At 50.2% G+C, this 13,932-nt stretch overlaps 2 protein-coding genes across 2 annotated transcripts in view; one reads left to right on the top strand and one right to left on the bottom strand.

The window, feature by feature from the left end:
* Positions 1 to 205: 205 nt before the first annotated feature.
* Positions 206 to 2,103, bottom strand: RPL35 (ribosomal protein L35). The gene is made up of 4 exons (XM_059865460.1): positions 1,821 to 2,103; positions 1,366 to 1,502; positions 983 to 1,064; positions 206 to 412 (listed from the first exon to the last, which is right to left on the bottom strand). The coding sequence occupies exons 1-4, from the start codon at positions 1,821 to 1,823 to the stop codon at positions 263 to 265; spliced, it is 372 nt and encodes a 123-aa protein (XP_059721443.1). The 5' UTR covers positions 1,824 to 2,103; the 3' UTR covers positions 206 to 262.
* A 43-nt stretch (positions 2,104 to 2,146) lies between these two features.
* Positions 2,147 to 13,932, top strand: part of SCAI (suppressor of cancer cell invasion) — a gene marked incomplete at its 5' end in the record, with an annotated part of 38,054 nt that continues 26,268 nt past the window's right edge. Inside the window, 3 exons of the mRNA XM_059865459.1 lie at positions 2,147 to 2,592; positions 2,729 to 2,773; positions 13,438 to 13,569. Of these exons, the coding sequence (XP_059721442.1) occupies positions 2,147 to 2,592; positions 2,729 to 2,773; positions 13,438 to 13,569 (623 nt within the window). The remainder of the gene's footprint in view (positions 2,593 to 2,728; positions 2,774 to 13,437; positions 13,570 to 13,932) is intronic.

Raw genomic sequence — 13,932 nt, 5'->3', positions numbered from 1 at the left:
TCTTACATGTTTGGATGAACCAGCCTCACAGATCTGTACCCATTCACTGCCTGTTCCTCAGAGGAAAATAAACTGCCAGGTCTGTATTTTCATTAGCAGTTTCAGTTCAAACACTTTCTGTGAATCCTCCCATTTCCCTCCATTAAGCTGATGACTCCTTTGTGAGCTCTTTACCCACCCCCCCCAAATAAACCACCAGTGACACTTCCAAAGCAAACTCCATTTAATGAGCCATCATGCCCAGCCTGCAGCTGGCCCAGGGCTATGCCTTGATGGCGAATTTCCGGGCTGGGTATAAACGTTCCTTTCGCTGCTGCTTCTTGGTCTTCAGGTTCTCCTCGTGCTTGTTGAGCCTGCGCCGCATGGCTCGCGTCTTCTTGGGCCGCAGGTCCAGCGGCTTGTACTTCTTGCCCTGTTTGCCAAGACACCCAGCAGCTGAGCTCAGACACTGCTCCGAGCTGAGCTCCTCCCCAGCCTCTTTTCCTCGGGACTACCACTACAGCCTGCAGTTCAGGAGACTCCTCTCCACTGGGAAACACGAGTGCATTGTAACTTTGGCAGCAGCTCTGACTCAGGCTCAAGTAAGGCCGAATCTTACAAGCCCCACTTATGCAGCACCTCTTGAAAAGATCTTTTTTCCCCACCCAATATGATCTAATTTTAAAAATTACATAACCAAAGAGAATTAAAGAATTTCCTGGTCACCTGTGAGATGATTAAATTGAAAATAAGAGTATCTGCATTTCTGCAAACCACGTCTCCCAGCTAGTCCACCCCACCCCACAGAAGGGATGCTGCCAGAGGACCCTTCTGCAAAAGCAGACTCACACCAAACTTGCAGAACTCTTGCATTAATATTTAAAAAGTGACCATGACCAAAGAACTTTAAACTGAACGTAAACTGTAGAAATCCTTCCCACATGCTTTGTAATTGTTAATGGCAAGAGTGTAAAGGCCACTTACGGAAAATGCCTGTCCTTACCTTGTAGAACTTCCTCAAGTTCTCCTTCTGGGTCTGGTTGATGACAGTCAACACTCTGGCGATGGATTTGCGCACCACACGGCTGCAGGTAGGAAACAGAGGGATCTGAGCACACCGTGCAGGAGCAGCTCCAGGGGCCGAACGCGGGGTGCAGAACCCGCGTGTGCTCCGGAGCCCTTACACTGCGCCCCACTGCAGCAAACACCGGCAGCGCCCGGCTCAGCTCCTCTGAGCACAAACACGCAGCGGCCCCCAGGCCCACTGAGATGTGCTGCTTCTCCACAGCACACAGCCACCACAGCCCGCGAGAGCGGCCCTCAGGCACGGCGCCCGCGGGACTCGGCGGCCCCTGCCCAGCTGCCCTCGCCCCCGGCCCCACTCACATCTTGGACAGCTTGGAGGCGGCCCCGCCGGTCACTTTGGCCACGCGCAGCTGCGACAGCTCCACCTTCAGATCCTCCAGCTGCTTCAGCAGCTCCTCCTTCTTCTTCCCGCGCAGGTCTCGGGCCTTGATCTTGGCCTGCGGGCGGCGGACAGGCCGTCAGTGCCCCCGCCCGACCCCCGGGCCCGCATCCCGCCCACCCTCAGCCCCCGCGGCGCGAACATGCGGGCCCAGGACTGCCGGGATTCCCGGGCCCGGTGGGACGGGGGGGACGCCCGGGTGGCGTTCCCGCGGGATGCCGGTGGATGCCCGGGTGGCGTTCCCGCGGGATGCCGGTGGATGCCCGGGTGGCGCTCCCGCGGTATGCCAGTGCCATTCCCGCGGGATGCCGGTGGATCCCGGTGGCGTTCCCGCGGGATGCCGGTGGATTCCCGACGCGCGGCCCGGCTCTCTCACCATGGCGGGCGGCGCGAAGCGGAAAGGCGGAAGCGGCGCAGGGACGGGGGCGGTGCCGCGGCCGGACCGTACCAACGCGCGCTGGGAGGGGGGAGGAGCCTGCGCGCCGCGCGCCCCCCGCGGGATGCAGGGTGGTCCCGGCCGGGGCGCTGACAGGCAGGGCGGGAGGCACGGCTGGCCCCGAGCTCTGGGGCTGCAGCCCCGCGGGAGCCGCTCGGTGCTGCGGCTGCCGCCCCCGCTCTCTGTCAGCCGCCGGAGCCCGGTCAGAGCGCAGCCGGTGTTCTCACGCTAGCCGAGGTGCGGCACTCTTACACCGGCAGTGATGGGGACGTGATGGCGGGCGGGGCGGGAGTGGCCGCCGCGCCACCGCGGAGCAAGAGCAGGGGCAAGGCCGTGCGCGCAGGCGTCCGCGCGGGACGGACGGACAGACGGAAAGACAGACGGGCCGGTCTCGCTCCCCGCGGCGCCACCGCCACCGTATCCAAGCAGCCGCCGTGCCTCACCGGCAGCGCGCGGGAGGGCGGAGCCTCTCGATTGACGGCCAGCACAGCCAATCAGAACGCCTTCTCGCCGTTAGCCTGGGCGCGAGGCCAATAGGAGCGCAAGGGGGCGGGGCCGGCCGGCGCGGACCGGCGCGAGGCGGCAGCCGCGCTCCCCGAACCTCGGCGGCGCTGCGGCCGCGCCCGGACCGGGACCGTGGTCGGGACCGGCGGGTGCGGACGGTGAGCGGGACCGCCCGGCAGCGCCTGCCCCGCTCCGGCCCGGCCTCCAGGTGCGGGGGGCGGAGCGGCGGCGCGGGCGGACGCGGGCGGGGCGGCGGCGGGGGCGGGCGGGAGCGGCGGTGGCTGCGGGCGCCTCGGGGCAGGCCCGGCGGCGGCGCGCCCCTCACCGCGGTCTCGCCCCCGCAGAGCTCCGGGCCCGGCGGAAGAGCCCCGCCGCGCGTGGGAGCCCAGGTAAGGCGGCAGGTGCGAGCGGGGGCCCCGCGGAGCATCCCCCGGCGGCGCGGCGGGTCCGTGCCCGGTGCCGCGGAGAGGGGCGGCGGGGGCGGCAGCTGCCGAGGCCCGGCGGCGGCACGGGGCCGTGCTCGCCGCTGTCTTTGCTGCTAACGGAGTGGCGGAACACGATGTGACACGTCTAACGCTTAGGCCTGGGCTGGCAGCCTAGCCGGAATAATCACCCGAGCGACCCCTCGTTATTAACTCCGCCGCCGCTCCCGCTCCCTTCCCGCCCGCCGCGGGCGAGGCTGTCGGTGCGGAGCGGCCGCTGACAGGTAGCGGCGTCCGGCATCGCCAGACGAGCCCGTCGGGATGGAACGTTGCAGGATTTTACGGGAGCAGTCTGTGCAGTGCTGGGTATCCAAGCTGCCGGTTTGCTGGAATCGTCGTGGGTTCGTTCTGATTTTAAACTTCCATCGCAGCAGTTCCCTTGTCGCCAATTTTTATTTGTTTTTGTACAGAGAGGTGTCTTGGACAATAGGTGACATGAGATGCCCTTGGGGACAGAAGCTGGATGGTTGTTATGTTATGTCATCCCCTCAAATTTCTTGCCTTATAAAAATGTCCACAACCTGTTAAAACATTCAAGATCAAGACTGCAGGTTTTCAGCTCTAGATCTAATCTCCCACCACAGAATAGGACCTGTTTTCATCAGTGTCTGAGTTGCACATCTCATTTAATAACCAGACTCCAAGCTTCTATGATTTAGCTCTGTCTGGGCCAAGAATTTCTGGTCCTCCAACCTGCAAAGTGGACCCTTTAATATAAAAAAAATTAATCTGGATTTTGCACGAGCTATCCAAATGCAACCTGTAATTCGTGGCATCTTGTCCAGCTAATGCAAAGCTGCGCTGTGGGACCATATGAAGACTAAAATGTGAGTGAGTCTCCCAGAATGTGTGTGCTTCCTTCTGCTCCCGCGGGCAGTGGGACTGCTGTGGTGGTAGCAGTCTTTGCAAATCGTAGAAAATCATCCTGGTATGGGTCTTGCTGTGGGATCTGCAGGTGCAGTTCCTGCCTGGGGTCTCTTCACCCCGCCTGACCCTGTGGTGTGGTGGTTGTGCTGTCCCTGGCATGGTGGAGGAAGCACTCTAGGAACCTGGTGCCCTGCTGGGGATTGTATGTGTAGAAAAAAGAAGCTTCATTTTCAAATCAGATTAATACAGTCTTATTCAAGATGCTTGGATAAATTGGACCACGATTTATGTTAAATGAAAGAAAGTGAGTCACTTCACCATGAGCAGAGAGCATTATTCTCCAGTCATCCTGGGCTGCCAGAGCAGTACAGACAGTCACGAATGTGATGGCCAGGTCCTTTACTGCAGGAAATAGAAAATCCATTCACAGAAACTATATGGAGAGAGGGAATATTTTGTTGTTCTACAGAGGAGAATGTGATCATTGTTCAGTCTTGAAATGTAGCTACAATACACTATCAAAATTCAGTCGTCAATCCATGTCCCTAACAAACAAGGGAATATTTTATCACAACGGTGTCCGGTTGGGCTTTGCTCTACGTGTGAGAATGATACCATGTTCTGTGCTCTTTTGAGAAAGTCGATCTACAAGTGATAAAGATGCTGAAAGTGCATTCCAGCAGGAGGAACATGAAGCTCATTGTTAATCATTTCTGTGTCCCTGTTTTATTTTCTGGAGGGAAGTAATAAAAATGGAGTGTAACGATTCAAAACATTGAGAAGCTTCTGACCCGAGTCAGTTCTGCACTGGGATCAGGTGCTGGTGTCCGTGGCCTTGCAGGGAGGGCACAGGTTTGGGAGGTGGGAGCCGGGGGCTGCAGCTCTCCCGCGGCTGCTGCTCCTGTCACATGATGCTCTGCACAGTCCCCTGCTCGCACTGCAGCTGCCTCGCTGCCGTGTGCCACTCACATCTCTCCTCTTCTTGCATCACTTTTATTCTGGTTTAGCTCTGTTGGCGTTAAATGGAGCTGTTGATGATCTGCTGCGGCACAGATGGATAATGGGAATTCATTGGATTAGCTGGACACGTTACTTTGTTGGCTTATCTTTTATTCTGCTTGGTGTGCTTTGGGTAAGGAAGGAAGATCTCTGGTGTGAAAGTCTGTTCTGAGGTGGTGTTACTGCCTAAAGAGCTGCAATGGAGCTGATATTAAACAAAAACCCCCAACACCCCCACTAGTCCCCTAAAGCACAGTACAGCTATTGGATTCTGACCATAAAAACCTGGGTTGATGTCTTTTTACACAGAACTCTACACAGTACTCATTTTTTCATAAAAATCATTGCTTCCATCGGAGCAATCTTGGGAGAAGGGCAACCAATACAGATTTTATAAAATAGTTTTGTTTGGTGTTCTTGAATAAGAGCGTTCTGCAGGCTTGGCTTTTATAGCTAAGGTGCACTGTTGAAGCACAAAAGCTCTGTTCAGGCTGTGTAATTTTTAAACAGGCTGGAAAGAGAGGTATGGTATGGAGCATGTGTTGCAGCAAGAGGAGACAGTTCAAAGGAGTGGACCAAGTTGTGTGTGGGAGCTGCGCTGAGGGTCAAATGGAGGTCTGGTTCTGTGAAGTATGTAAGGAAGTTGCCAACACAAATATTACCTTGCAGCTTACATGTGCTGAGAGAACGCAGCACAGCCCTGCAGCAGGGATGGAGCAGAGTAACCATCAATCTGGCTCCCTGAGGATGTCAGTCAGGAGAGGAAGTGTGTGCTGCCAGACAGCCTGGATGGATCTGCAGGTTTAGAGGACTTGTTGTTTGAAGTATTTTTAATTATTGCTATTAATATAATGGAACACAGACTAGGAGCTGAGTTTTTGAAATATAATTAAAGCAGGAGTCAGCAGAGGGATTTCTCTGCTGTGAGGCAGAGGCAGGGCTCAGGAGCAGTATTTGCCCAGGAAGGTGAATTCCCAGAGTGGTGATGCTCTCCATGCAATTCCCAAGCGTGCTGGCAGCTCCCACCAAAGCTGGTTTGGAGGGAAGAAGTGAACCGAAGGGATCAGAAAGCTTTCCCAAGCTTGTCCTGCATTCCCTTTTGTCAGAATTCAGTTCCAGTTGGAAGGCAGCCCCTGGCACCTTGGCTGAGGATGGGAACAGGCTGCAGAGTGTGACGATAGCTGCCCTCCAGATCGGGCGCTGGCCTCAGCTGCCATTTGGGCCAGCCAGTAAATCATTTGGCTGGCTGGAAGGAAGCCTCTCCATCCCACTGCTGTACACTGCAGCTCCATGCTAGCTGTTTCATTGCAAATTAATGAGTGTACATAAAAGAGTTAAAACATCAGTTATTGTCAGACGAAAGAAAAAAATCTTTCTTGTAACTGGGATGCTTTTCAGGAACTTGGCTGCTGGGAAGGCGAGAGGCATGTGCTTTTCCACCCTGCTTTAGGTGATGGCTTAGTTCAAGGGGGCCCAGATTTGGCTCAGTCAACAGTTGTGTTGGCGTCCTGCCATCAAATGTGCATAAAATGGAGCTGACTGCAATTCCCTCCTCACTCTAACATGGAGGGGCAGCCGGAGGGACCCGAGGCTGCCGTGCCGTGCCGTAGGTTGGCTTGGCTGGGAGGGTCACCCTGGGATGTGCAATCCCTGCAGCACGAGCTCTTGCATTGTGACTGGGTCGTTGCTTTCGAGTCCCTGGGTTGTATTTTGATGTCTTGTCCTAACTAATGCATTTCAGCCCTCGTTGTGCCTGTGCTCCCAAAATCTCCCTCCTTTCTCACAGTGGCTCATGTGCTTTTCCAGATGTAGGAGCTTCATCTCTCATTTGCAGACTCTTGCTATGGTTCTGTGGCTTGTGCTCATTGCCACAAAATCGAGATAAAACACAACTGGCATTTTAGCTGCTCCAAGAACATTGTGTGTAAATAAACCACTAAATAGTTCAGCCTGTGAAATGTAAATACACACAGCTCACTGCTACAGCTGATGGTGTTTTTCTGTCTCCCTTCTACCCTCCCACCCCTGCCAAGAGTGGGCCAGCCTGGTGGTTTTTTTTTCTCTTGCTCTTTCATACAAAGCAAATGACTGCTAAGTGCCATGTAGGTGGTATGCAGGCACCAGGACAGATTCATTATTTGAATTTGGATGAAAAGAAACGCTTATGTCCTCTTCCACATTGCTTCTGCACCATCTTCTGGAGATTCCTAGACTCTGATGACCCAGAAATTCTTCTTTGGTCTGACTTTGAGCTTGAGCCTGTTTTTAATAGCAAACCAGTGAAGTCAGTAGAAGAGCAGAGGCCCAACTGTGATGACATTTTTAGCCTGTGCCCTTTGTTCATCCTATACACAAAAGGTCGTGAACTGCAGTGAAAGAGGGATCACAGAGGGCGCGGAACAGACAAAGCTGGAACAAATTGTCAGTGGCAGAAGCATAAAGAAGAGAAGCGAAAGTTTTGTGTTCTGAAGGCGATTGAAGGCCACGTGCATGCCATGGTGAGATCATGTCTCCTGTGCTCAAAGGGAGTGGATTCCGAGGAGCCTGCTGGTGAGGTGTGGCTTCCATGATCTCAGTGGAGGAGGCAGGAAGGGACTACACGGTTTCCATGGCATGATGTTAATGAGCACCTCCGCATGTTTCGGAGAGGAAGGATGCCAAAACTGCCGTTCTGGATACGGACAGGTGTGCTTCTAAGCAATAAAAGGATTTTTGAATATGTCTGAAACAGACGTAAAGCCTGATTGTACCGACAAAGCACTTACTTGAAGTTAAAAGAATGGAATTGACACTGCATGTTGTATTTTCCGACTCATTTGACTCAGAATGGAGTTGAATTTGTGGTGCTGCCTATTTTCCTACAGGAAGTCATGACACTGTTCCTGACGAGATTTCACAGGTAATGCAGAGGTGGCAGCTCCCCTTAACTCTGAGCTCTTATTGTGAGGCTGCTTGCAGATCTTCTCATCCTCTGATGTGCTGAGGAAGGAATGATGCATTCATGTGAGGGTAATAAACTTTCAGTTTGCAGTAATAAAATTTGTGTAACTTGTATAACAGTTCTTGTGTAACTGAGTGCCTGCTCTCTGCCACTTCCACTGGCCACAGCAGTGTGCAGCTGGGGAATGTGCATGCCTGGGTTTATCTTGTTTTCTTATTTATCCCCTGCCCGCTCCTTTCCCTTTTTTAGGAATTCAGTAGCACGGTCAGGCTTCCTCTTTTTTCTTCTCCAAGCAGCTTTTCAATCCCTTGTCTGATGTAACTGTTGTTGTTGTAGGGGAAAAACCCTGAAGATTATCTAGTGAGTAGTTTTCACAAAATTCAAAAGAAGTTGAAGTAATGTGTTCAGTGCATCTATTAAAGGGAAGGACAGACAGAAGAAAGTTGTTGTGTTGTAGGAAGCATCTGGCCAGCCCCTCAGAACGTGTGGAGCCCCAGGGCAGTGGCAGCTTGCCCTGTGCTGGGGAGAGCTGGGTTTATTGGGATGCAAAGGGAAGGATCAATCCAGATCAATGTGGGACCAGGCTCCCTGTCCCTGTAGGAGCAACTGCTGGCCCTGACTGCTCGTGCACTGGGGTGTGGGTGTGTTACTACATGGGCTCACTGGGGTTTGTGTGGTTTTATTATTTATTTTAAGTGACTTCCCTCATTCCCTAATCTTTAGAGGTTGCAGTATTTTTGCAAGTTAGCTCTAAAAATGTGTACTTTAGTAGGAAAACCAGTTTCTTGGAGAATTCCCAATAGGAGGTAGTTGCTAGACATAGTTACATTCGCAGGTGATTTTGTCAGCCACGCTGTAACTTGTACATCAAGTCAGTAATTCATTTCTCTTTAGTGCCCTTTGAAGTAAACAAACATCCAGGCAGAGAGAACGTGATTTAACCAACATTATCAGTTAGATACAGCAGCTGCTTGTTTCTGTTTCTTAAGTTAAAGTTGCTTATCATTGTGGCATTCAGACAAAAGTGTCCCCTAAGCCCAGGCTGTGTCGTTTTCCTTGTGCATGTCCAAGAGCACTGAGCAGAGCTGGGACACAACGCTCGCTTGTTCTCTGAGCTGGCCCTGGGCATTGCTGTCCCCCGGGACTGAGCCTTGCCAGGAGCTCAGGTGTGGGCTCAGCCTGCTCCCAGATGCCTCCTGCAGCATCCAGCAAGCTGCTGGAATAGGAGCTGGATGTGTCTGGAAGAGCTGCAGCCACTGCAGTGCAGACGTGCCCTGAGGTGAACAGTGGTTGGGGTGAGGAATGTCTGTGATCGCTTCCAAATTTTACTAAAAACCTTGGAATCATAAAGAAATCTCCTCCCCCCCCGCCTACATTTTGTGAAGAAATGGTTTGATGTATAACTGCTCATTGCCATTCCCTCTGAATTTCTGACTCCAGCAGGCTGTGAGGTTTTCAGTGCCTGTCTGGGGGAATTGCTAATTATTTATTTCAGTGTTTCTTGGGCAGAACTGAGTGGTGTCTTGGGAACTTCAGGGCAGTGGCTCGTGATGGAGAGTTAGGTATTCTGGCAAGAGGAATGAATTTGGTTTCTAATGCATTTTGTGTTGTCTGAGGCTCTGTCAGGACTAGCACTCTGAGCAGATCACATGGAAACACACAGATGGTTTTCCCAAAACGTGCAGTATAGCGTTGAAAGAAAACATGAGACACGAGTGTGCCAGTCTGCAGAAGAAAAGGACAGGCAAGTAGGGAGCCAAGGTAGGCATCCTGCTTGGTGAAGGTAAGATTGGCTGGTTTTTGATAGAGCTTTGGGACATGATGGTTCCAGGCTTTGTGTATGGATGACCAGGAGGTTACTTTTATCTGTGTTGGTAATTTGCAGATAAGAAATAGATACCAGCTGGGCTCCTGGCTTTGTGTCACATCCCCTTTTGGCAGTGATGCTGTGGGAGATGTGTCAGGATGAAATGTGGAAAGAGAGCTGGTCTCTGACTCAAGGTTTGACAGCTTTAAAATCCTGATAGACTGGAATGTGTTTTCCACCATTGGCTTCTGTGGAGAGCTGATCTAGAAACATCTTCATTTGGGGAAAATCCTATATCAACAAGATAGATGAACAAAGTGTGTTTGCTTTGGTTTTTGGTTACTGCTTGTGCCTCTGAGCAGGGAGTGGGAAGCATTTGAAAGCCAGTGAAGGTTCCATAACTGAGAAGTGATGGCTTAAAAAAAGGCAGTTGAGTTGTCCAAGTGCTCTGTCAGGAGGTCAAGGTGCCACATCCAGGAAACTGCTCCTGATTCTGCCTGTGCTCACTGATAGATGAGCTGACAGACATCCTGTGCCCTCAGGTTACACCATGGCTGCACCTTCAGTGTGTGAGGTTTCCTTTGCTCCTGCACCTTGGGTGGGCAGTTGTGATCCTCCCCTTCCAGCAGGCAGCTGACAGTGATGCTGGCTGGGGAGCAGATCTGGGAGGATGTAATGCACTTATTGAACATATCCATGCTGGACTTGCATTGTCAGCTTGGTTTCCCTGACCCAGAGCATTCCCTCATGGCTCACCAAGCCTGCCTTGCCTGAATCCCAGGGCAGGGCCAGTGGGGAGTGCATACCATTAACTTCAGCACTCTTTTTCCCTTCCAGCTAAGCCTGGAAAACCTTAGCCAAAAGACAGCAAACCACAGGGAAGTGGAGACGTGTGTGATGTAAGTGACATCTGACTTTAAAAATACTGTCCAGCACTGTGAAACCTCTGTCCCTGTCCCATACCCCTCCTCTGCTGCCCTTCAGCTCCAGCTTTATCCTTTGGGGTGTCTGTGAAGCTCTGCTACCTTGGGTGCTGCAACGGGATGAATTTGTCAAATCCAGGAATGTATTGCATTAAGCAAACCTGGAATTGTGTGTTCTGAGAGCTTGTAGGGAAGAACCTGGCACACCAAGTGTGGGGCTTGGCGAGCACGGCCTTTCTGCCTTGTATGGCCTGAGGAGTTGGCAAAATCTTTGAGAGAATAATAAGTTCTGCTGGAAGCCACCATTTTCTGACTTATTCTAACAGTCTTTTAAACCAATGTTTCAATGTCTCTTTCTGCAGACTCTGGAGAGCATTTTTTAATGTTTTACTTAAGAAAAAAATTGTCATTCAAAACATCCCAACAGTTTCTTTTGCACGAAAGAAAGCAAAAAGCATCAAACAGAGAACAATAAATTAAGTAGGTGATATTCCTGATATAGTTGGCTGTCAAAACTGGGAGAACTGTCTGTCTGCAGATGAGCAAGGATCCATGTGATAACTTCTAGTATCAAAGGAAGGAGGGGTCCCCGTTGTGGATGTGCTCCTGGTTGCTTTTTATTTACATTGTTCATTTGGAGCTGAGCAGTCCCTTAGGAAAGGGCCATGTCAGGAGCTGTATTCCTCCCTTTACTGTGCCCACTTGCTGTTCTAATAATAATTCTCCCTCCTGTCTGTACTGCTGCTGCATTACAACACAGTCCTTAGTGCAGGAGCACCTCCTCCTCTCCCGAGCTGCTCCTGATAGTAGCTCTTCCTTTGTACAGCACCAAATACCACCCCCTCCAGAGCATGATAAGCCAAAACCAGTGCATGAAATAACTAACTTTATTTTCCTTCTCTGTCAGCTGGAAAAGCCAGCTTCACATATTTTTCTGGCCTTCCAATACCTTTCACATTGGCAGGCTATGGATTTTCTTGTGTATCTTTTATTGATTGCATAAATGGCCTCTTGACAGTGGGTCTCATGAACTCCTTGCATGTGAGAAGTACTTGGTTTTAAAAAACAACCCAAAGCCTAGCTGGTTTTATTTGCCTGTGCCAGGGCTGGCTCAGGTTATGTTGGCACTGGTTGGGGTTGTTGGGTAGTATAACTTAAGGGTGATGTCAAATAAAATTCACTGTCATGAAATTAAAAATCGATATCTAGATTGTCTGAAACATACTTTGCAACTTAAGCAAGCTCCTCAATTTTTGCACAAGTGTCTGAAGCTGCTCTGGAGTGCCTGGACTGCCACGGTGGAGCGCAGAACCTTCGGGCTCGCTGCAGGATTTAGGTCACCCTTGCTGTGGAGCACACAGGACCTGGGGTATTGTCCCTCTTCCTGAAATTCCTGAATCACCTCCTGGCTACTTCTGACATTTGTTTTTCAGGTCTCACTGTTCACTCCAATCTCATATGTTGGTGCTCTAAGTACTTGGTGTTGTTTGTTCTGTGCTGTGTAAATGTGAATGTTCAGAGGTTTCAGGCCCAGGCTGGTGCTCACAGTCTCCACATCCTTCTTGCCAGGCTCATGCCAAACCTTGTGACATCTGGGTGCCGTATTTTGGACTCTGGCACCTGTATTGCAGTTACCTGACTATATTAATATAGAGACACTTTTTACCTTTTTCTGGAGCTCTTCAGCAAGTGGTTTGTGCAATGCCCCCATGGCCTTGCTCTGGTGGGCTGTCATGTGGGTGTGTAAAAACAAGTCTGTGTGGGCTGCATCTTGTCTAAACTGGGGAATCATGAGACTGCTTGGTTGGCAGGATGGGCCTCTAACTTACCCCAGAAGCTGGGTGGAAACTGCCAGTTTCTCCTGCCTTTGTTAGGCATGGAGTGTTTGTTCAGGGAAGCATTTCTGAAGCCTCTTCAGTTATTGTGAAGGATTTTTTTGTGACAGTTGCTGGAAATGCTTCTGGGTGCTTCCTGATGGCTGGAAAGAGTGAGCTTTGCCATTTCCTGGCTTGCACTGGGACATGCAGGTAATTATTTGTGCAAATAGCATCCAAACAGAGGTACTGCACAAATGGAAACCTGTTGCTTACCAGAAACACACCAGAACTGGTAGAGAAGCTGGTGGAAGTAAAAGCCCTGCATGTGCCCAGTTAGAGGTGTGTTTATGCTGCACAAAAATCCTGAGCAGGGCAGAGCTGAAGACCTAGCAGCCATTTCCAGAGATGTTTTGTTGTTGTTTCTGCTGCAAAAGCTGTAGCTCATCTTTTTATGCTCAGAAGGATAATTTGATATCTGTGTATGTTTGGAGTAAGATTTTTAAAAGCCACTCTGCCTCTGTAAGCTTTCATATTCCCTTACTTACTCAATACTACAATTAGCTGCATTATATCTTAGTTTTTTGTTCAGGTGATTATTGTACAATATAACATTTTACTCATAAGAAGAATAAAAAGGGATCTGCAGGTACCTTTGTGAGCAATGCAGGCCATGGAATTAAACAGTCATGAGCATGCAGAGAGGAAGGATGGTAGGGTACTTTTTAGCATTCTGGCTAAATTTGCCCTTTTTTAGCAATAGGAGCCATTGAGCTACAGTTTTCAGCAGTAACAGAAGAAAATGAAATGTAAAGAGAACTGAGGCTAGTTTCTAAATACAGCTGCAGGATAAATACCTCTGCAGAAGGCAAATTTGGAGAGGATTTCTTTGTCCAAGTGTGAAACCCAAGTGCTGTTTGTGCTACAGTCCTTTCATTGTCAGTTTTGTGTTTGTGAAGACAGTCCTCAGAACTATTTTATTTTGTGACTGTTGTACCACTGTTACTTTTAATTTTGCTCTGTTAACTAGTGCATTGTTCAATAAGTAGTCTCATGCCTTGATTCTCAGCTGTTTTTTTAACTGAGTCTTGAGAAAGGTAACCTGTGGAGACCTGCATGCTCTGTGTTACATCCCCATGGAACTGAACGTGCATCTCAGTCTGGATGAGTTCATAGCAGCCCTTGATTTTTGGGTAATATGGCTGTTTTTATCTTCATAGGACTGAGCTTGCCCTAAAAGAAACCATGTCATCAGGGGGAGCTGAAGATGATATTCCTCAAGCAGAGAGAAAAACGGTGACAGACTTTTGCTACTTATTGGATAAATCTAAGCAGCTCTTCAATGGCTTAAGGTTAGTGGATTTTTGACAGTATTCCTTCAGAAAAGCCTGGGAACACACACTGCAGTATGTGCTGCTGAAGTCAGTGCACTGAACATTTCAAACCCAAATGCAGTAAGTTTTTTTAGGAGAGAATAATGCACCCCTGTATGGGTACTTTTGAACCATGCATGTGAGAATGTTTGTAGGAGCAGAGGTTCCAGTTAATAGTAAACTAGAATTTGGAAATCCCATTAAATTGACATGATTATTGCTGAAATGGTGTGTTTTGTGGGCCACAGTTAAGGATTAGGTGTGACTGTGTGCAGTTCACAGCATGCAAATGCAAACCACTACTGTCTCTGTGGAAAAAGAAAGGAATGAGGAGGATTTTTC

This window comes from Haemorhous mexicanus, chromosome 21 (genome assembly GCF_027477595.1).
Source record: "Haemorhous mexicanus isolate bHaeMex1 chromosome 21, bHaeMex1.pri, whole genome shotgun sequence".
NCBI lineage: Eukaryota > Metazoa > Chordata > Aves > Passeriformes > Fringillidae > Haemorhous > Haemorhous mexicanus.
This window is presented reverse-complemented; position numbering and strand designations above follow the sequence as displayed.